The sequence below is a fragment of the Acinonyx jubatus genome, chromosome B4 (assembly GCF_027475565.1).
Source record: "Acinonyx jubatus isolate Ajub_Pintada_27869175 chromosome B4, VMU_Ajub_asm_v1.0, whole genome shotgun sequence".
NCBI lineage: Eukaryota > Metazoa > Chordata > Mammalia > Carnivora > Felidae > Acinonyx > Acinonyx jubatus.
This window is the reverse complement of record NC_069387.1, coordinates 58,078,736-58,103,034: the sequence shown is the minus strand read 5'-3', so window position 1 is coordinate 58,103,034 and position 24,299 is coordinate 58,078,736. Positions and strand designations below refer to the sequence as shown.

At 35.9% G+C, this 24,299-nt stretch overlaps 1 protein-coding gene across 4 annotated transcripts in view; it reads right to left on the bottom strand.

The window, feature by feature from the left end:
• Positions 1-24,299, bottom strand: part of RASSF8 (Ras association domain family member 8) — a 117,346-nt gene that overhangs the window by 4,676 nt on the left and 88,371 nt on the right. For 2 of the 4 annotated variants that reach the window (XM_015065197.3, XM_053226052.1), the window contains exons 2-4: positions 13,290-13,496; positions 2,278-3,167; positions 42-186 (exon numbers count right to left, since the gene is read on the bottom strand). In XM_015065197.3, coding sequence (XP_014920683.1) covers positions 42-186; positions 2,278-3,167; positions 13,290-13,392 — 1,138 coding nt within the window. In that variant the 5' untranslated portion in view covers positions 13,393-13,496. Of the gene's footprint in view, positions 1-41; positions 187-206; positions 930-2,277; positions 3,168-13,289; positions 13,497-16,310; positions 16,414-24,299 lie in introns of those variants that run through there. The other 2 variants (XM_015065195.3, XM_053226053.1) reach the window with 2 other exon arrangements.

Sequence of the window (24,299 nt, the reverse complement as noted above, 5' to 3'; positions counted from 1 at the left end):
GTGAGAATAAAGGGAAAAGAACAGATTTCTCAACACCTTACCCCTTTCTATGTCTGCATGTGAGGCCTCTACTTCGATGGGCTCCGCTGGCAAAACGGTAACTTTTGTCCCTGTCTGTTGGATAAACTGCTGGAGATTGACTTGACGCAGCTCTTTAGTCAACTGCTCCAGTTCTTGTTCTTTGTCCTAGATGGAAGTTAAAATTTTTCTTTTTATTGGAGGAGTCACTATTGGCCAGCTAAAGACATCCTGGTGATAGTCCATCTGCTTGTGGGGGCTGTGTGTGCGATACTTGCTTGCACAAGAACACAGTCAACAAATCTGTGTTAAATTTGCTAAAAAGAGGCTAAAAAGAGGTCATTTTTGTTCTGTGGCACAGGCCAAAAAGTAAGCAAATAAAGGACAAGAGCTTCTTTAGTCTGTCCTTTTAAATGTGATGCTTTCCTCTGTTAGGAATTCACTATACACCTGATGAAATAAATCTATATCTATAGACTTTCATCAATAAATACCGGTTTCCATCCATCCCAGTGTTTATAGCAATGTTGCTATAAGCTGTTCACAAATAAATTTCCCTATTATTTACTTCAAAACCGACTGTAAAATTCATAGTCATTTGGTCTGTGAGACTCAGAAAAGTTCTTGTATTTGGTGGACTGTTCAAGTGTTCATGGGATCCGTTATTGAGATTTATATTAGAGCATGAGGAAAGCAAAGTTCCCACAAGATTTTCACTGTGGGGTTCTTAATTAAATCCTTGGCAAAGACAGATCTGAGAACCGAAGATCTTTAAAGAAAGGAGATCAAGTTTGGACAGCCAGGAAGCTCAAAAAACAAGGAAAGGCATTGATGAAGTTCTCTTTCTCTCCTTTACTGCACTATAGGGAAAGGTGGCAAGGACTCATCCAGGTTGAGTCTGTTTGATGAACCTGGCAGGGGTAGGGGAGAGATACCAGAAATGAGTGGTTGCTTCCTCCACTTACTTTGAGCGTAGCAGGTACTTGGAGATATGTTAGTTTGATTATGAAATATTTTTCAATGGGTGGTGAGATTTACTAGTAATGGCTGTCAAGAATTAGTGTTTCCTGTAGATAATAGCAAAGGCAACACAACTTCCAGTTGTACCCTTTTTAAGGGTCAAAGTGAATCCAAATAGAATACTGACAAATCAGAGGTTAACAACTTTCCACTGCATGAGAAATTCTCAATTTTCAAAATTTTGGTGGCAGTTTTCTCTCTCACTATGGTTAGTGGCACAGAAAGGAAATCATGAAAGTTCTTTCTGAAAGCTCAGCTTTCTCTGCTGATAAAACTGTTGATATTCCAGTTGAGAAATTCTTCTCAAACTTCCACGTGCGTAGGCACTATCTGGACACCTTATTACAAATATAGATTCTGAATTTTTAACAAATGTGTCCTGAACTGCATGGATCACTCTGAATAGCAAGCTTCTTAACCAGCACTGATCAATAATACAGCAACCACTAGACATGTGCCACAGAGCATTTGAAATGTGGCCAAATGTAACAAAAATCAGAAATGTGAATTTATGTACTATGTAAGCTTTTATTTAATATTAATATTTAATATTTTAACTATTATTTATTTTTAATACCTCTTTTGTAATTCTCCTAACATCATCACATTTTCTTTTCAAGAACGGGTGTCTAAGAAATTTAAGTTGAGTAATCAGCACCTAATGGCAAAATATAAATATTCTCGTATGTGAACCAGAGAGTGGAAAATCAGAGAGGAACCTCTGTGTCCCTCTCCTCAGGAAAGCAAAGGAGAGTAAGTAATGTGGAGAGAAGGGAACTATTTACATCTCAAGAAAGATGGGGTTAGCAACAATGGAGAAGTAATAGATAAGCAGTTAACTAGCCACACAGTCCCTGGCAAACCAATCTGCAGCAATCTCTTTTGCACTGGATTCCTTATCTTTAAAAGGAGTGAAGGTCAGATTCACTACCTCATCATTAGTGTCCATTCCAGCTCCGAGGTTCTATTCTCTGTATCCAATTACCTAATGTTACAACTGACACACAGTAAGAAACCTGTTGCCATGGAACAAGGATCAGTGTGGCTTTAGCGCTCATCTCTGTTTTGGTCTCACATCTTAGCTTTGTCATAAGTCACAGAAATTCTAAGAAACTTATAAGCCAAGATAGCTTTCTAACTTTCAATATAAGAGAAAATGGACAATCATTAAAGAAAATGCCAAGAATATATTAATTCTTTTAAACAGACGAAACATCCTTTTTATAAAAATGTTCTTACCTGTAATCGTTTGGTGGCTTGTCCAAGAGATCTCTCTACAGCTTTAATGCCATTTTCCAGCCTCAGACTCTGTTGGCCTTGAATGTCAATTTCTCCTTTGACCTTCCCAATCTTTCCTTTAACCTCTTCTTCATTGATTTGTGCCTCCTGAACTTCCCGTTGTAATTTTTCTGCTTCAAGACCACTTTCCATAGTCTGGATCTGAGCCAAATAGTCCTTTAATTTGCTCTCACATTCTGTTATTTTCTGTCTTATTTCTTGAAGTTGATCCTTCAGCTGTTTTTCATTTTCCTGTTCAATCTGCAATTCATTTTCCCAAAATTCTTCCTCTTCAATTTCTACATCATTTCTTTTGATCTTTTGCTCCAGGCGGACAATTTCCTCTTCAAGGTTAGAATTATACTTTTGCTCCCAAAACTGTATTTCGATTTCATTTGATTCTAGCTCTTTCTCAATGGATTGAAGCTTCTCTGTCTGTAACCGAATCAGCTTCTTTAACTCATCCGCTGTTGTTTTGCAGTTATTCAGCACCTTTTGCTTAAATTCAGTTTCTTTACCCTTTCCAAAAATGTCCATTAATCCTTTGGCACCTCCTGTAAATGTTAATGATTTCCTTTTAGGTTCTCTCCTTTTGATTGATTTGTCAATCTGAGGCCTCAGTTTGGCTAAAGGGGGCAAACTCTGCCTGTATAAAGTTCTTTCAGGAATTCGAGCCACACTGTCTGAAGTGGGTCGCTCACTAAGAGATGGCCCAGTTCGACGTAAAATTAGCTGTACATCACTAGCATACTGCCCCCATTTGTTTAAGGATATGATAGGATTTTCATGAGGCGCTAAGTGTCTTTCAGTATCTCTCCATTTTTCTATAAGAGTGTACCTTCCAGTTCGACCTAGATGAAAAAGATAATAAGAAACTGTCAAAGTGGCATATGCAATAGCTAAAATAATGCTACAGAGGACACTATTTAATAAATGTGTCTTCTTGATTAGCATCAAAGTCTAGTCTATGCTGCTTTTAAAACTTCCCTTGAAGATATGTTAACAGCATAAAATTATGGGATGTGAATTACATATATCCTTCAGATTTGCTTAGAAATTGAATACTTTAAAACTCAGGGAGACCTTTATGCTCTTGTTAAATGCCTGATTCCCTAGACCTTCCTGTGTGGGACACGACTTCTAGATAAAACAACGGATGACAGGAGAATGCCCCGCTGGAAGCCATGAGGGCCTGGTCGCAGGAACTAGGTAGAACTTCAAAACTGGAATAAATTTCCTCTTTGTGAATTCCTATGCTTTCTCTGCACATTAGAACTTGGGAAGGTTAGAGGCCCATTTTCCTCCTGAAAGGAGATATTGAGCCAGTGAACAACATGCTACTTAGCTAAGAGGTGGCTGTACAGGTCTTTCCTCTGTTTCTGCATAAGGGCTTGGCCATCCCATAGCTCACACTGCTGGTATCTTTCTGCACACCTGTGGCAAATAAAAATCACTTCAGTGAAAACAACTCTTCAAAATAATTTTGTAAAAAAATAGGGGCTGAAAGAGAAGCCTTCTACAGTTTTGATAGTTGTAGCTTAGAAGCCGATTAAAAAAAATTTTTAAAGGCAAAAATATTAAAAAAAAACAGTAATAAAATCATATATAAATAGAAATACTGAACCTAACTAGTAATTACAGAAGATAAAATTTCAGAAGGCAGTATAATATCATTAAATTGAACACAGTTTCTAAACATTTTCATTTAAGGTAGGTAGGTCAGATGGATATTTTGTTAAAAATATCCACTACATACCTGAAACTAATATAAATGTTACATGTCAATTACATCTCAATAAAAAAAGCATCCATTACTACTTAACATTATTACAAGGAAGAAAAAAACTGATCCTGGCACCTAGTAATTATAATACTGGTCCATACAGCTACTGATTTATCTTCTTTTTGAATTTCATGAGCTTTTGAACCAGTAGTAGTTATTTTCTCAGTTACTAGGTCAATAAATTAAGATCTGGATATACATATTCCTATGTATATGAGTAGCCATGTATGCAGTGTAGAGTTAGTACACAAAGAATGATACTGCTTTAAACATATGCATATATTCTCCTTTAAGGACACTGAATCTTGGGTACAGCTGCAAAGTTGAAGCTTGGGAGGCAAACAGACTGGAGTTTTAATCCCAGGTTTTGTTTTTTTGTTTTTTTTCTTGAGAGAGACAGACACAGAGTCAGAGAGGGGAAGGGGGAGAGGGGTGGGGGGGGAGGGGAAGGGGAGGGAGAGGGAGAGGGAGAATGTTAAACAGGTTTCACGCCCAACATGGAGCCCAACATGGGGCTCCATCTCACCACCATAAGGTCATGACCTGAGCTAAAATCCAGAGTCTGAGGCTTAATAGATTGAGCCACTCAGGCACCTCAGTCCTATGTTTTAATTGCCTACTGGATAAGTAGCCTAACCTCACTTCTAAAATAGAGACCGTAGCAGTATGTCACAGGTTCTGGGAGTCAGAGTCAGACATAGTAAGCACCTACAACACTGCCTGGCCCATGGCAGGCATTCAATACATGGTAGCCATTATTAATTTTAAACATTGTTAGTCACATAACAAAAGGGTTGACCAGAGACCTCTTAAAAATGATGTGACATGACAATGATCTGACTTAAAAATCCTTCAGCACCTTTCAACAACTCTCAACTATACAGAGCTGGAAAGAGCAAAAAGGCTCTGGAGTCAGAAGGCCTGTGTTCAAGTTTGGCTCTGCCAGCTACTTAAATGATCTGCGTGATGCATTAAATTTCCTTTGGCTTCAGTTTCCTCATCTAAAGGGTGAGAATAGTATTTTCTTACTGATACTGTTGTGAGTCAAATGAGATGTGAAATATAAAATTTTTTTTCTAAAATTGAAAAGTTCTATACAAATATTAGTTGTTACTATTATCAAAATGCCTGGGCAAACAAGGGGAATGAAGAAGAAAGCCTTAGTACAGTGGATTGGCTTCTTGGAGTAAAAACGTTTCTAGTGACTTTCAGGTTAAAAGTTACTGTAATTACTCCAAGAAAAACCACATGACAAATCTGCAAGGCAAAAACTGTTCTACGTGTACTCACTGCTTCAAAGATCACAGCACTCTGTGTTCTTGGCTTTCCTGCCTGTCAACTACTTTTAGAATCTCACTCTTATCTGGAGCTCTGTGTCCTCATAAGTAATGTGAGGGGTTAGACTAGATCAGCAGAGCCCTCTCTAATTCTACCAGGCCAATGAAGCATCTTGAAAAAGAAAACAGAATCATTACATTATACAAGTTATATTAACAATTTTAAAGACCCTAATTTAGTCATAATTAAATACGAAGCTAATTTTTCCAAAGCTTAATGGTACTGCTGCCCTATGAGAATGTCTTGGTAGAAGATTATTTAGAATTACTTTTAATGCCAGTTTTCCCTTTTTTGTTAAATAATGCATATTTAGTGCAGTTAGACAAAAAGAAAAAAAATCTATCCAGTAATATAAAAAAGCTTTTATAAAAGGTAAATTAATAGCTTTGATTTTATTATAAAAATTGGGTTTTAGATAGGTTATGTAACAGTTAAATCCCATAATAATTATTTTTAATACCATACTTGGCAAGACCCTAAAGATCCTATTTCATTTGGATAGATTCAAATTCCTCCTGCAAAACTCCTTTCAATGCATTTTATTAAACGGATACACTGAGTTGTACCTTGCATTCCATCTTGATGTACCCCTAAAACTAACAAAAAGTAGTATCTACCTACCTACCTACCTACCTACCTACCTGTAGCATTTGTAGATTAGGCTGTTGTGGCTATTTAGAAATGTGTGCCACAATAATGAATGGTAAATAAAATACTGATTGTACTTTTGGATAGATGAAGCAATTGAGTGTATTCCCAGTATTATATTAACATCATATAATAAGGAAAATCACATAGAGAGACTTTAATGCATTAGTGGAATCTCACTGGATGATTGACATAAATTAAAAGGAAATAGGATAATAGATTCTTCTCATCTAAGTTAAAGCAGAATAGTATGTAATATGAAGTTTTTGAAAATATACACCAAAACTCAAATATTCAAATATGAGTCACTCAGAAACATTATGCCCTTATTTCAACCACTCAACAACATTGTGTAAATCATTTTTAAATTTTCTAAATAGAGAGCCAAATAACAAAATCATGATTGAAAAGTCACATCTTGTTATTTAGTCAACAAGTACATATAGAACATCAAATACCTGTAGAAATAGTGTCAGGCCCTAGGGATATAAATTCTATTGAACACCTTGATCATCAACCCTCTTTGTAAGTTTTAGCTTTAGCTGACATTTGGTTTTTTCTTCAGTTTCAAATCCTTCTTACCCCCAAAATGAATACTATACATTATTCAAAAAAACATGACAGAGAGTTGCATTCATCACTTATGAATTTAATGCTAACAAATCTTCCTGTTTCTGGATATATTAGAAGTGATGTCAGTAAACTTATTCTTTATCATGAATCCTACCGCCCTGAATTTTTCCAATAACAGATACTTTTTGCTCCTTGAGCTATATAAACATTTTGGATTCTTATATAGACTCTAGTTAACATAACCAATCATTCTCATAATGACTTAGAATTCTTACAAGGAACATCTCTGTAAAAGAAATTGCATTGTATCATTTTATAGTCTGTTAAATGCTTTTGATGCTGACATACATACACACACACACACACACACATATATATATAAAACAAAGATATATAAAATATATAAAAATATATTTTATACACAGGCTTAATTGGTTTTGTGAAATAAGCAGTATAGATATGATCCTCAACTTTTCAGTGAAGAAATCAAAGCTTAAAAAATTTAAAGCAATTTATCAATTACATACAACTATTCTGCAAATTTGTCAATGGATTTTCTATAAGTCCTAAGTGTAGCTATTAAGATAATTTTAACCATAGAGTATTTAATTTATAAGGCAGTGATATAATGTAAATATCTCTGAATATAACCTGTTGGTCAGCTATAGACAACCCATAGTTAAGTCATTCACAGTATATTTTCCCACAGTGTTGATGAAAATATCATGTAATCTATCGTGTAATCACAGAATCACTGCACATTAATTTAGGAACTATTTAGTATTATATGATGAGTTTACTACTATTAAAAAAATAATAAAACCATTAAATTTATTGATTTCATAATGATTTACATTTATTATGCCTCTATTTGCTAGGCACTGTGTTGCTTACTTTGCATAAATACTATTAATCAAAATAAGAGGTAACATTTATCACTATAGACCAGTAATATTTGGGGGGACTTTTTGTTAATGTAGCATAATCTAACCCATCCTGACTGATGCATGCTATGAATTACATGTATTTACATTCATTAAAATAATCTTTTATGGATGTAGAAAATATAGAAAGTACTTAGAATTATGAATGATTACACTATTGTTATAAATATCAAAACTGTAAAAGATAATCTTGGCTACATAAAAGCAGTATAATTTACTATTAAGGACTTTTATTTCTTGTTTCAGTATAATTCAATCAATAACTATACTTTCTAACAGATGTCCACTGAGATTATAGGGGGTATAACCAAAACAGTATACAAGAAGTTAAGAGCAAGGTTCTTGAATTAAGACTACTGGTTTGAATCCCAGTTACCCTCTTACTAGCTCTAGGAGCTTGGGCAAGTTATCTGGTATCTCTGTGCCTTAGCTTGATCATCTATAGAGATAATAGCTGATCCTCATAAGATTTGCGAGGATTAAGTGGAAAATTTAATTCACAATCCAGTAAATGAAAAATAAGACTTTAAAACTATCAAGAATTATGGAGAGTGAAATCTTTAAACTTATCTAGAGGTACATAAAAGGAGTGTGTATAGTGATTACTTCCAGGAGGCAAGATCGTGAGTGATTTTTAAAATTTTCTTTGTATCTTTTCTGAATTTCAAAAAAGTCTATAATGAATACATCTGTAAAATGGGTAAATTTGTAAATTTCTAAAATTGATAATTTATGCATGAAATTAATAAGAGTTAAATGTGAGAACATAAATTATTATTTTCCTTATCTTCTAAAGGATCATATACTCTTAGAAATGGATAGGGCATTAGGTGGTCACCTAGTTCAGCCTGTAATTTATAGAAAACTTTAAAAAATTCATTCAGTTATTCACAAATATGTATTGAGTGTCTACTACTTAGGCATGGCTTTAAGCTGTGAGAATAGGCAATAACAAAACAGTAGCAGGCAATATACAGCACACAAATAAATGTAGGTCTACTGTCCATTATCCAACAGCTTTAAGGCCAGATATGCTGAAACTTCAGAACTTTTTGGATTTTAGAAAGGTAACATGGTGCTATCCCTATAGGTCTATAATCAAACATATTACAGTTTACGAAGTAAAATGTATCAACATTCGTATCAAATGGAATAAATATAAATTAAAAACAGCCTCATATTGAATCAGAACAGTTTTTAGCACCAGATGAGTTCAAGACATTCCAAGTGTGGCTAACAAATGAAGTATGATAAATTTAAGGCTTTCAGAAATGTTTAGATTTAAAAATGTGTATATGGTCCATATATGTGGCCTATAGGTAATATGTCAGGAGGGGTAAGTGCTATAGAGAAAATTAGAGTATGGCAGATAAAGAGTATGTGAGTGTATGTGCATGTGTGTATGGATATGTGGTCAGGGACATCTTTTGTGGGAAGATATTTAAGCAGAGATCCAAGGGAACGAATTTTGAAGATATCTGGGTGCAGAGTATTCTCAGCAGAGAAAAGAACAGAGGCAAAGACTGAGGCAGAAATATCTTTGGTATAAGTAAAGGGACAATCAAAAGTAAGTGGTAGAGAATGAAGTCAGATTGGTGAGGGGGTAGAGATTCATTAGTGTCTTGAAGACCACTGTATGGACTTAACACACACACACACGCACACACACACGCACACACAATGGAATATTACTCAAAAACAAGAATGAAATCTTGCCATGTGCAACAGCATGGAGCTGCAAAGTATTATGCTAAGGGAAATAAGTCAGTCAATGAAAGACAAATACCATATGATTTTACTCATATGTGGAATGTAAGAAATAAAACAAAGGAGCATGGAGGGTGAGGGAGGGGCAAACCAAGAAACAGACTCTTAAGTATAGAGAACAAAGTGATGGTTACCAGAGGGGAGGTGGGTGGAGGGGAGGTAATGAAGCTTAAGGAGGGCATTTGATGATGAGCAACAAGTGTTGTATGTAAGTGTGAAATCACTAAATTGTATGCGTGAAACTAATATTATACTGTATGTTAACTAACTGGAATTTAAATAGAAACTTAAAAAAAAAAAGTATTACTTTAAAAGAAATATGGGATGCCTGGGTGGCTCAGTCAGTTGGGCATCCAACTCCTGATGTCGGCTCAGGTCATGATCTCATGGTTTGTGGGATCCAGTCTTGCACTGGGGTCTGTGCTGACAGTGTGGAGCCTGCTTGGGATTCTCTGTCTCCCTCTCTCTCTGACCCTCCCCCACTTGTGCTCTCTCTTTCTCTGTCTCAAAATAAACAAACATTAAATAAAAGAAATTTGTTAAGAATAGGCTGGAGGGGACCAAGATGATTCAGGGAGATGAGTTGGAAGGCTACAGCAAAAACCTAAGTGAGAAATGATGGTGGCTTACATCAAGTTGTTAACAGTGACTGTGAAGAGAAACAAGATTCTGCATGTATACTGAAGGTAGTACAGGTAGGATTTGTTACTGGATTAGTTGTAAGATATTAGAACAACAACAAAAAAGATCACATAAAAGTTTTTGGTCTAATCAATTAAAAGAAAAGAGATTTCATTTGTTGAGATAAAGAGAAAGAAGAAATTTGTGGGTGGGCAGCAGCGGAGAAACAGACTTGGGTTCTCTCATTTGAAGTTTGAGATACCAGTTAGTCGTCTTCTAGAACAGTTTACTACAATACCCATTAACCACTAGCCACATTTAAATTTTAATTAAAAATTCATTTCCTCAGTTATACTAGCCACATTTCAAGTACTCAGTAGCTGCATGTGGCTCGTGGTTACTATACTGCATAGCACAGATACAGACCATTATTATCCTTGCAGAAAGTTCTACGAGACACCACTGTTTTAGAAACTATGTTTTATTGAATACTTACTTTGGGCAAAGCAATGGTGTAAGAAGAATAAACAAGCAGGATCCCTACTGTAGGGGGACTTCCAGAGAAAAGAAGCGTTGAATAGTTAAATTAGAATTCAGTATAAAATGTGCTTGTTTGAAAACTGATCTCGTGGGGCAAACTATATGAAACAAGGCTTCTTAGGAACAGTTCACTCCACCTTGGACCCCAGCCCCATCAATTTGTTTATATTAAATGCTAACTCTGGCCCCAGTTGAAGGAGATATAGGAATAAGATCATTAGAAGTGGGAACAGAGAAAAATTCTAAATCTTTAGTACTTCAAATGGTACCAGGCAACAAAGGAGTTGTGAATCAGAAAACTTTTCCCTCAGTCTTGATTTCTTCCTCTTTTCCTCTCTAATCTTTTGTTAGCCATACTTTACTTAAGTTCTAAGCTACTTGAGGGCAGAAATACATTCTTTTCATATTTTGGGAATATTGTAAAAGCAAATGCATTTTCTGGACTATAACTTGAAACAGGCTTTCTGTTTCACATACAGATTTGAGAAGCAGTTTGAATTGTGAAATAATGGCATTTCTGGGATAGTTTATGAGAAAAACAAGATAAAATATCTGAAATTGGGACTGTTTCAGAAAGCCCAAGATGTATACAGTGACCAAACACACAGCACGCTGCAGGACAGTTTATCCATCTCATGCCAATTAAATGTTTCAGAGTTATGTTTTTATTTTGTTATTCTGTCTCATTATTCCACCACCTAGATATAACCTGTCCAGGTAGTCACAGATCAGAGTAGAAAGGATTTCTTTCTATACTATTAGATGCATTCAACATCTTTTACCAATTTATGTTCTATTTTTAGCTATTTTCTAATTTGACTCAATTGATTAGCAGCACCAAGTCAAAAAATGTTTGCTGCCATATATATTTGCAAATTACCAAGTTGTGTAAATATTTTTGTGTCCTGATGGTTTCCTGAAAGTAATTTTAGCTATCCAGAGAATTTCAGTAATCCCTAATCAAGAATATATCTATGGTGTTTCCATCCCATGAGGCAAATGTGTGGGTTTGAACCCATGAAGGTATTCTACAAGTTGCTTCAGTATACATTTTTTAGAAGCATCTGCAGTTTTCTCATTCAGTACATACTCCGCTAACAGGATACCTAAACTTTCACTGTGTTAAACCATAGAATTTCTGGGACTGTATGTCACAGAATTACTTTTCCCCAATTGATAAACCCCTTATTGTTTCTTATAGTGGAAATAAGGTCAAAATAATACTATAAAACTTTCACTTAGTGTTTAAACTTTGAATGCCAATAACCCACATTACAAGACAGATAAATATTTAAGTATGTATCAAAAGCGTACTGCATCTGAAGCTGAGAAAATCTTATGGCACAAGAGAAACAAGGATCAACAGTCCTCGGCTGGTTGCCAGCTGAGTCATCTCTCAGATGAATTCTGAACTTAATGAAGTATTTATGATACAGGAAAAGAGTTGTTTGGCCAAGTCTGGAGAAATATAAAACCTCTATATTCAAGTCATCAACTTTTCAAAACGGTCTGGACTCAGTTACCGAGAAAGCAAAAATGGGGGTAGATTTTAGTTAAAACTTCTTTCTGGCTTGTTCACAAACAGGTACATTACACTGTTTAGTTCAAATTGATAAACACACACCTGGTATATCTGGGCATTTTCCCTTTGAAATTCTGTGTAGAAAATGTGACTATCATATGATATGGACAGATGCAGCTTACTGCACTCCTTAGCCACCCTGTAAAATATACTCATTTTCTTTTAAAACACTGCCCATGGCTTCTTTTTTTTTTTTTTAATATTTATTTATTTTTGAGAGACAGAGAGACACAGAGTGCAAGTGGGGGGAGGGACAGAGAGAGATGGAGACACAGAATCTGAAGCAGGCTCCAGGCTCCAAGCTGTCAGCGCAGAGCCCGACACGGGGCTCAAACTACTCACGAACTGTGAGATCATGACCAGAGCCGAAGTTGGATGCTTAACTGACTGAGCCACCCAGGTGCCCCTTATTTTTATTTTTTAAAAATGTTTATTATTGAGAGAGAGAATGAGAACACATGTGAGCGGGGGAGGGGCAGAGAGAGAAGGTGAGAGAGAATCTCAAGCTTAATCTCATGAATTGTGAGATCACGAGCTGAGCTGAAATGAAGACTCAAATGCTTAACTGACTGAGCCACCCCAGGCACCCCTGAATTTTTTATTTTTATTTTAAAGAGAGAGCACACAAGCAAAGAGAGAGAGAGCGAGAGAGAGAGGGAGAGAGAGAGAATCTTAAGCAGGCTCTATGCTCAGCATGGAGCCTTGATGCGGGGCTCTATCACGTGACCCTGGGATCATGACCTGAGCTGGTATCAGGAGTTGGATGCTCAAATGACTGAGCCACCCAGGCACCCCAATGTTTTTCTTTTCAAAAAGTAGTCAGAATAAACAGTAAATAGGATTTTTTCCTAATGAGGGGTCTGGGAACTAGGAATCTATGTTTTGGCTCAAGAAAACATCTATAGTTCCAGAAATCATTGTTTAGGATAAACAATAAGAGAACAGAGACAGTGCAGACTCTGGACTCAAGATCAGTAAATCTGGGAGAAGCCAGAAGACAAGTGTCTTTACAGATTTATTTAAGCATGGGGAACTGTAATAAGTAAAAGTGTGCTCTCGAGTTGTATTATGGAACCAAATAAAAAACTAGAAATCTATATTTAATACAAAAAAAACCCCCAAACAACAAGAGGAAGGATAAACCACTTTGTCTCAGACTCTCAGAGAGTTCACTTACCTATCGCTTGAGCTAAGGCTATTACAACCTCCTGGCAAGTTGTAACTTCGGTGACCCCACAAACAATCCTCTGAACTCCATCCACCCATACTTTAAGTTCCATGGTGCACCAGCCAGTCACCCAAGGGCCCTGAGACTGGTCATCAAGGTGTCAGGTCATGTCGCTGGCTATGGAAATGTGAGGAAGGCAGAGTCTTGTGTAGTCAGCTAAAAAGAGGAAAAAACATTTTTAATAAAATGAGTCTTAAAATTTCCTAAGTATTATGCAAAATAAATTTTAATATCTCATAATCCTACTACCATTAATGACCAAGTACTTACTTATTTCACAGAAGTGAATTCAGCAGCATGAATACAAGTATAGCCACCTATTCATGACATTATTTCATATTAGTACAATTTTCATAATTATAATTTTATTTATTTATTTTTGAGAGAGAGAGCGAGCGATCAAGTAGGGGAGGGGCAGAGAGAACGAGAGAGAATTCCAAGAATGCTCCATGCTGTCAGTGCAGAGCCTGACATGGACTTGATCCCATGAACCATGAGATCATGACCTAAGCCAAGATCAAGAGTTGGATGCTAAATGGATTGAGCCACCCACATGCCCCATATAATTGTAATTTTAATCATAAAGTAACTCTTCTTTGGGTAAAGAAATCCTACTTACTGGACCAAGCCCTATTGCTCAACATAGAAGCAATTTATTAAAAACACATAAGCTATTTTAAAAAAAATATCTCATTAGGATCACTTCTGAGGTTAAAAAAAGATGTTTGTCATTTTTTGAATAATAACTGAACCAGTTTCCACAGCCTTGCCGGCATTTGTAAATGTATCTTCAGAACTCCACTGTATTCCTTTGTTTCATGTGAACCTTGCCTCCCTCTCTTCCCAAAAGGACTGAGAGTGTTGCTTTTACCACAGAAATTCTAACACTAACCATAGTATAATGCATAGGTGTGCAGAAAATATTAGTTGATGGAAATTAATTCTTTTACTTAAGGCTGGCAACTTCCCCATATATGCACTGCTTGACTTTTTCTTATTTATTTCACTGGGGTTTGATAATATTCTTAAATTACAAGTTATTCTAATAATATAAATCTCAATTTTTGTTGTATTTGTGGTGTTTCCTCATTGTTTTTTTTTTGTTTAGTTGCATTTATTCATATGCCATGCAGAAATTTTCACACTCTCCTACAATCAAACCAAATGTCTTGATTTCTTGTATTGATTAGAATGTTATTAGCTTACTAAAAATCAATTGCACACAATTCTTTTTCCTGTAGGGTTTTAAAATCCCAGTTCTTCCTGTGTTAAATCTTTAATCAATCTATGATTTGTTCATTGTCCTATGATCTTCCTGTTTTTTGTTTGTTTCTTTGAAAAGAATATTAAAGTTTATGAGATGTAATAAACATTGATTTAATTAATTAAAACAATATTTAAATTTATTTAAAGGTTGACAATGGAACTAGTGTTTCAGCATTAATGACTTATTGAAAAGCTTATTTAAAAAAAAAAACACTAAAAACTTTTCTAGTAAAACAGCATTTGTTATAAACAGTAACACAGTCCTTATGCATTTTCTTAAAGGACCTAAGATAGTTCTAGGCCACCTGGGTAGATGAGTCAGAACATATGTGAGTGAAGGCAAATAAGCTTATTTGCTTTCTCCAGGGAAGGTGCAAAAATACTTTTTGTCATCCTGAAAACAAGGGAAAGGACTGACAGTTTCCCAGCGTGTTACTTCAGCTCCCTCTGCCTACGCTGCAGTACAGAGGTGGTTTCATCAACCCTCTCTACACCCAGATAAAGGGCTATTTGCCTCTGACAAGCTAAATTGCCATAACTGTGTTCCTTAGTTATGAAATCTCATGAAATGGTGAAGTTTCTGGGTGGAGAAAAGGGCTCCAAAGCCAGAGAAATGTAAGAAATTCTACAAATAAAGTTAAACAAGTTTCTTTACAGTTAGACCATTTAATAGGCTGATGTATAGTTGAAATTTCAAATGAGAATTTCAAATATGCTACTGTCCCCAATCCATTTAAAGACCATTTGATGAAAGGAAAAAGAATTCTGACTTTAAAACAAGATATTTTTCATTTTCTGCCAGACGCTCTACTTATTAAAAATAGAATACGTATTATTCTTTCTTGGAATATAGTTAAGATTAAAAAACTGGCCCAACATTAAGATATTGTATTAAATTAATATAAAAAATTAAATTACTTTATTAAATAAAAAGCTGAATTTAAAAAACTAAACTGAATTAAAATCTATTTAATACCTAGTCCATTATTTTTCATTAAAATATCTTACACTTGGGGAACCTTGCAAGTAAGACAGCAGATCTCATTAAAGGCCTCCTCCCCCCAAAGAAACCTGTCATTTAAAATACACTTATGAGGTTCATTTTTAAGTTCTACAAAGATTTTAGTACACTACCACATATTTTCCTATCTTGAATTATCATTGTTTGCCTCAAACTTTTAATCATTAAGAGAATACAAATGAACAAAGAACACATGTACATCTACTAAATATTACAGAATATAGTAACATTGTGGGAAAACACTGAGCATAAATAATACTGCTTAGTTTATATAAACTTGCAGGTATTTATCCTCTTGATCAGAGACTTCCTACCATGGCTTATCACAGAGAAGACCAGCATCTGCATTTTTTACACTACTAATATTCTCTTTCAAACTTAAATCCTTAAGGAGGGTAAAAAAAAAATGCCTTAATAGATCATGTGGCCCAAAATTTTATTTCTAACAGGGCTATTGTTTTTAGAATATGGCTTCTGTCCAGTTTGGGCTGTACTAACAATCATCCCTAGTTTCCCTAAAAATCATGGTGTTATTCATGGAAGTCATCTGTAGAATCTGTCCCTCTCTAAGCCCTTAGGTACTCCCTTCCAGGATCTGCAACCCTGTTCTATCCTCCAGAGTCTAATTCCTATGGCTCTGTTCCCAGTCCCAGAACTAGACTAGAAGGAGAATAAAGTCCTACACTGTAGGTGCGTTTCGTAGATTGGTCATCCTTGGAACTAAGGACTCGAGAAGCTAAAGGGCTTTGGCATCTCAGCTGGAATTTGGAATACATTTTTCCATGGAAACAATGATGTAGGTAGAAGTAAGGTTCTGCTGCAAAAGTATTCTTGTATTATAGTTCAGTTATGGTTTCCACTATAAGATTTCTATATTCAAACCATGATTTTAATTTTTATAATGAAGAACTAGGTTTATTCAGTAACAAGCTACTGGGAACAAAGTGTTCTTTAGTTAAAAACCATTTACTGTCTTGAAAGCCTACTGGAATTAAGCATCTGCATTTGTGGAGACATATTCCTCCAAGACCAGTACTTTAATAAAGCAATTTCAGTCAATCCTCATTATTTGTGGGTTCCTTATTTGTGAATTCATCCACTCACTAAATTTGTAACCCCAAAATCAATATTTATGGCACTTTCACAGTCATTCACAGACATGTATACAGCAGTGGAAAATGCAGAGAGGCAATACTCTGCCTTCTTGTTTCAGTTTTCATAACATCAATAAGTTATCTTTTCTCAGTGTTTTTAGTGCCATGTTTTGGCATTTTTATGGTCTTTGTTGGTGATTTCATTGCCGAAAATGGCTCCCAAACACAGTGCAGACACTATCTAGTGTTCCTAAATGCAAGAAGGTTGTGATGCGACTTACGAAGAAAATATGTTTTTAGATAGGTTTGGTTTGGGTGTGAGTTATAGTGCTATTGGTTGTGAGCTCAATGTTAATGAATCAACAATAAATATCAAATAAGGTATCTTTCAGGAGAAAAACACACAAAACAAGGTGATGTCTTGATCAGCGGACAAAACTGTTGTGACTAAAGGCTCTCACAAATAAGTGCTGACTGCATATTTAAAAATGGTGTAAGTTCCTTGTGATGGCTACCATTGAGCTACTGAGCAAATTCCTTTACTCCCTGGACACTAGACACAAACATACAAGCAAGCTTATTGCCAATTTTATCATTTCTTTCATGTCCAGTTTTTGGTTACTGCATATTAAAGCATTCTTTATAGAAACATCATACAGATAAAATGAGTTATAATAAAATCTTTACAATCAAACTAGCTACTTTAAATAAAATACTAATGCTACGCACTAGTTTTTTTGGCATCATACAGAAAGAGATTCTGCACAATGAACATGGTATATCCTGAATAATACTTATTGGAATCAATAATAAGATACCCAAATTCTCTTTTGTATAGAAAACTAGTGAAAAAATAAAAACTAAAGGGACTTTAACTTTAGATTACCTTATTCTAAAACTGATTTGATGTGGGAATTATGAAGTTATGTAGAACAACTGCTACAAACTAAAAAAGGATTAACTTTTTAATGCTCAAATGGTTTTGAGGTAAGGAAAAAAATAGGTACATATTGCCTGTGGGTGATGGGAAAGTAACATAAATTAAAAAAAAAGAAAAACAACCTGGATAACATGAGAGGATGAAGCACAATGTGGGTGGAGAAGGAGAAGAGTGAAAACAGATTAGGAAGGAAGGCGGTGGGTAAGAAAACAGATTTTGGTAGGTACAGGTAACAGGTTCTGGAAAATTGCATCAGATGCCAGTCATAGGTTATCTGCCCCTGAACTGCAGTGTTCAGGTGATGCATGTTTTATAACACTCTGGTTCTGTATTTTGGAAATACAGTTGAATGTTCAGTTGCTTTCAGAAAACCCATTATTTTGCTATAACACAGTTCTGGAAATGGTGTCACAGAGAGTAGGTTGTCATAAAAAGTACAAAATGTTAAAAGTGGGCACTGAGGAAGATGACCTTAGTGATATCAATAAGATCCTTCCCAAATGAAATATTGAGAACAATAGTCCTGTGCACGCACCATAAGGAAATAAGGTTCCCCAGTTTAACAATTTTGGGAAACATTTCAAAATACAGTGTGGGAGACAATGTGCGGCAAGATATCCCACAGTAGAGAAACTGGTTAAACTTTGTTAAACTAGTACTCAGTGACTCAGCATGGAGGGTGAGAGAGTGGAAAAGAGGCATAATGCCTATAAAATATCCCACTGAACTACAGGATACAAAATTACCAACTTTTGAAGATATGCTGTATGTAAAATGAGATTTCTGTTAGCCTTTTAATGTATTTTGAAACACCCAGAAGTGGTGACGGATACAACTATATTGTAGGAATAATATAGAACAAATGAGAAAATTTAATAGCTTTTCTCTTTCTCTTATATGAAAAGTCTTAATTGCCATGATTAAGCCATCTCTTCTAAAGATAGGTTTTATATTTTTCTTTTTAGAAAAGTCATAGGATTTTTTCTTTGATATTACATTTTTAAAAATTCACAATGATAAGCAATATTTGCATATTAATTATTACATCCAGCAAACCCGTGCTCTTCCTTCTACTATTCATTATCCTCAGGTCACAACATTTAAACACATGCAGTGATTTAACATTTTCCAGATTTAACATGTTCAAGTGACCATTCTGCAACTATGGCAAGGAATGGCCTGAGTACCTACCATCTGGTAAGCACAGTGTATTGTTTCTCATTTATTCCTCACAATACGAGTGAGTTAGGTACCATTAGTCTCATTTTAAGTGAATCTCAGTTTAAATAATTCTCTCAAGGTCACAAACCTAGGAATAGGGGCATATATTCAAAATTGGGATGAATGAAGAAACTAAAGCATGAATAAGGCAGGCCTCTCTAGAAGGATTCAATGTATTCAAATAAATGCTTTTAAAATGTCCTAAGTTACACTAAGAAATCTCATCTATCATCACCTAGAAATTTATTTTTGTCAGTAAGCAAGGATCAGACAACATGTGCATACTGTCCATTTTAGGAGAAAGTAAAGAGTAAACCAACTAAATCATGTTAAGAAACTACAGTTTTAATTCAGAGAACCTATGACAAATAAATACACAAGTCAGCAAAGCGAGTGTCTCATGATTAGGTTCATTTTCAGCACTAACAAATTATTCCTTCGGCTTTTGAAAATTATATCCAGATTTATTTACAGAGTCCAAAATAAATATGTCTGCGTATTTGTAATAATTTTTAACTCTTTCATTAAATACAAAGCAAAGCTTCAGAGATTTCTGGCATTTTTTTTTTTAAGTTCACACCATTAAAAACTACTTTTTGGAAAAAGCCATTTTTCCCCCCAAGGTAACACTGATTAGTGGAAACAGCATGCACCAAGGTTCAAATCCTGAGTCAATTACTTACTGTGTGACTTAAGTCAAGATGCATAACTTTTCAAGAGGCATTTGTGAGAAATGACATGTCTTTTTAAAATGGATTTAGTGCAGGGCTTGGCACAAAGTATGAATTCAACAAAAGTTAGTTATGGAAATAAATATAGCTTTCAGAAGTTAGAAACTTTTTTACTATAATATTGTAAGTTATTATACTTAGAAAAGTTTCAGAAATACTATTATTTTAATAAGAGCATCTAAAAATAAAGACATTTTAGGTTATTATACCATATACTTAAGAGCAGCCAACATTCTCGAAGTTTTTAGATAGAGATTAGAAATGATAATTGGGATTAGCATCCATTTTAGGAAATTTCAACTGCATCTGGTATAAGCAAGATACAAATCAAATTAAAATTACTGGAACAGAAATATTGATTTTGCTATTAAGAACTACTTTTTATTTTCTTAAAAAACAAACTTTTAAAATAAATATAGCTAGTAACTTTAGTTTTTTATTTAGCATCAAATTTAGTGGTATAAGAGCCATTACCTTCAGTTGAGTTTCCTATTCCAAACCCACCTCCAGAAAGCTTATTGGCAATTATATTTTTCTAAATCATATATAATGTTAAACTGATAATCTATGACTTTGGTATCTCCTATACCCAGAGATGTTAAGCAAATGTTCATAAAAGAGTATCAAGAAACTTTTGGGAGTATAATACTTCACCAACCTTATTTCTGAACTAAGAATTTGGGTAAACTTTGATCTGTTAATTAAAACTCTAAGCAGGAACACAGGATTTCTATGTAAGAATTATAACTTGGAGAGGAAGCAAAATCTTTGTAATTGCCCATGTGTTTCTAGTAATTAAGGTTAGTCACAAAAGCAAGCTCTGCTTCAGGATAATAATTCCTTCTACCAGTCTAACATACTGACACTACCAGAAAGTCATTTCTTGCCTATTCCCTACAAAATGGTTACCATTTGTAAAATCATTCTAATAATCCATGAAACACAAGGCCATGTTTATTAGACTGAATTCTTCTTTGACTTCTGGTTGACAGAACACTACTAAATCAAGTGTTTTGCTTGGGAATTTAACTTGGAACATCACAGCCTGAAAAGGATCACAAGAGAAGATGCTAGGGAGCTATTGTGGTGGCATGAGACAATGACCACTTGGTAGGTATGTAGGAATATCATAATAGTGATGGAGATGAACGTAGACCAACACACAGAAACAATCCAGTTCAAGTCCTCCAATGGCCCCTATAGCCATCATTGTAAGCCAATTTATGGTTGTCACAGTCTCTCTAGTGGTAGTAGCCCTGAGGGAACTTTAACTGGAATGTCACCATTCCACACAAGTGCCACTAAAATGTCAGCACATGCACCTTCTTTTATTCCTTCCTTTCTACCATTCTACCTTTGCCATATTCTTCTTCCCAAGTCACAAGACAGCCAACAACACCCCAAAATACATTTGGCTCTACTTGGTAAAACTTATAACAAGGAAGCTGTAGATTCCATGCACTGGAGAAATCAGAGAGGGATAGGCACACGATGGTATTTTCTCTCATTTCATAGAGTTCACTGAAACCAAATGGATAAGATATCTTGTTTTTCAGAGCTAGCAACTCACTGGCCATCAACTAGTGTAATCATTTATCTGAACACAAAAGGCTGGGGGCTGGCCAATTACATCATTTGATCAAGGTCACATGAATAGATGTTAGGCAATATTTGGAATAGTATTAGTCTGAAAACTGAAATTAAATATATTTACATATACTGAAATAAATTAAATGTCCACTATAGAAGATGTTGAAGGAGTTGCTCCTATAAAACACTCTAGTTAAAATAGTCAGACCAGGGGCAACTGCGTGGCTCAGTCAGTCAAGCGTCTGACTTTTGGTTTTGGCTCAGGTCATGATCTCACGGTTTGGGAGTTTGAGCCCTGCACTGGGTTCTGCACTAATAGCATGGAGCCTGCTTGGGATCCTTTCTCTCCCTCTCTCTGCCCCTTCCCTGGTCATGCTCTATTTCTCACTCTCAAAATAGATATATACGCTTAAAAAAATAATTATAAACAAAATAGACCATAAAATGGTGGTTACCATTGATATAACAGAAGTATGAAAAAATATGTGTTGTCTGTTCTTGCTAATTTTGTCAAATGTTTATGGAAGGTGGAACAGTAGAGGTCCTTGCAACTTGGTTTTACTAGGACAAAATCTCCTAAGAAATATAAAAAATAATATACCACTGGGTTCCATTTCTTGCTGAAGTAATATAAAAAAGAAACATAAAAAGCCATCTGTTTTGTAATTATATCTTCTGTTAGGATCCCAGTCTACTTTGAGGCCCTTTAGAGGTAGTTGGAGGCATGTGTGCAGTGTCAAGATCTGTGATGGCTTAATTCCTGTTAGAGCTCTCAGCCTGGGATGAGGGGTCACACTCTCAAAACTCTTAATGTAAAAGCCCTAAACTCTGGCATCAATTAAATCATGCCTTTTACTATATGTGCTATTTCATGGCTCTCACTCATAATCATTAGAAAACATTGCAGTGAACAAGGCTATAATGTATTTCTAAAAAAATTACTGAAGGAAAGGAGGAGTTAAGTAGTAGGAGGAGGACCTGAAGCTTGTTTGGTCCCTTGAACTAAGCTAGATAAATACCAATTCATTCTGAATGCCCAAGAAGACGATCTAAGGACTGACAGAACTGCACAACTAGAGAGACAGAGAAGAGGGGAATCATGGAAGGCAGGAGGTGCAGAGATGTGATTTGGAAAAGAAGTGGATTGTGGGTGCTAGAGAAGGGAGGGATCCTTGGTCACAGAGAAAGGTGAGAGAGAGAGGAGTGCACAGGGGATCACACAAGGAGGAATGTTTCCCCAAAGCCACTGACTAGGAAAATAAGAGGGGCTGATTTTCATGAGTTTTTACAACCAAAGACTGGAGTTGCAGAGGTCCACGGTATGGCAGGTGTGGAGCCCAGTGGACACTGCAGTGCTCCTGTGGAGAAGGAGGGCAGATAATCCAGAGGCAGATGGAAGTGTGATCTGAGATCTCCTGGGACACATTGGGAGAGACAGTTCCCCCTTCCTGGAGCACATCTGAGAGAGGTGGCATTGCCTCTATGGGTACAAAGGAGCTGGCGGGTACCATTTATCTCTCCCCGCCCTCAGCATAAACTAACTTCAGTAATCAGCACAGGGTCAACAGTGGCGGTGTAAACTACCAACACCAGGCCCTCCACCACCCCCATGCTCTGCAGGTGCTGCTTTGCTCAGGTAAGTGTGTCAGAACCAGTGCAGCGGGCCCCACCCACAGAAGACCAGCACAACCCTCCCCCTCCAACCCCCTGCATGCACCAAGTCTACTGACAATTAGAGTTCTGCAAAGCTTCAACTCTAGTATAAAATAGCATCAGGTCTCTTTTAACAAGCAGACCAGACTACACCTAGATAAAATTCGCCACACTCTGGACAAGGTTGAAACACTCCCCGCTGCAGGTAAGGAGAAACTCTGCAGAGGAGTGACGTGAGGGAAACAGCAGCTAAAACACAGCAGCAGAGTGCACATAGCATACACCAGAGACACTTCCTAAAACACCAGGCCCTGGACAGTATATGGCCTCTTCTTTATAAAGCCATTACTCTCAGGAGCAGGAAACATAACAGGCTTTCCTAAGACACAGAAAAGGAAGACAGAAACAGACAAATGCCAAGATGGAAGAATTTATCCCCCCCAAAAATTTATCTGTGACAAGAAAAGGTCACAGCTAGGGGTCTAATTGAAACACATATAAGTAATATGCTTGATCCAGGATTTAAAGCATTGATCATAAGGATACTAGCTGGGCTTGAGAAAAACATAGAACACCAGAGAGTCCCTTACCACAGACTAAAAACTAGTCAGGCCAAAATAAAAAAAATGCTATAACCAAGATATGAAACCAACTGGATGTAATGACCACAAGGATGGAAGAAGCAGAGGAACAAATAAGTGATATAGAGGACAAAATTATGGAAAATAATTAAGCTGAAAAAAAGAAGGAAAGAAACATATTGGATCCCAAATGCAGACTTAGAGAACTCAGTGACTCCATAAACATTCATATCATAGGAGTCCCAGAAGAAGAGAGGGAAAAAAAGGCAGAAGGTTTATTTAAGCAAATTATACCTGAAAACTTCCCTAATCTGAGAAAGGAAACAGACATCCAAATCCAGGAGGCACAGAGAACTCTTAACAAAATCAACAAAAGCAGGCCAACACCAAGACATACCTTAGTAAAATTTGCAAAATACAGGTAAGGAAAAAATCCTAAAAGTAGCAGGACAAAAGAAATCCCTTAACTTACAAGGGAAGACAAATAAGGTTAGCAGCAGATCTGTCCACAGAAACTTGGCAGACCAAAACGGAGTGGCATGTGCTGAATTCAACTGTGCTGAATGGGAAAAATATGCAGCCAAGAATACTCTATCCAGCAAGGCTGTCATTTTAGGATACAAGGAGAGATAAAAGGAGTTTCCCAGACAAATAAAAAACTCCTGAAAACTTGGTGACATTTTAAATGTAGATGTGAGTGCAAACAGATTTGTGATATTTCTCCTTGAGCAAATGCACTTTAGTACCTTCACTGTAAACCAACCCTTCAAATAAAAACATGTCTTTGTTATAACACAAGAATAATAATAAATAGCTACCTCAGCTCTTACTTTGTGATACATGAAAAGTTAACTGTTATATT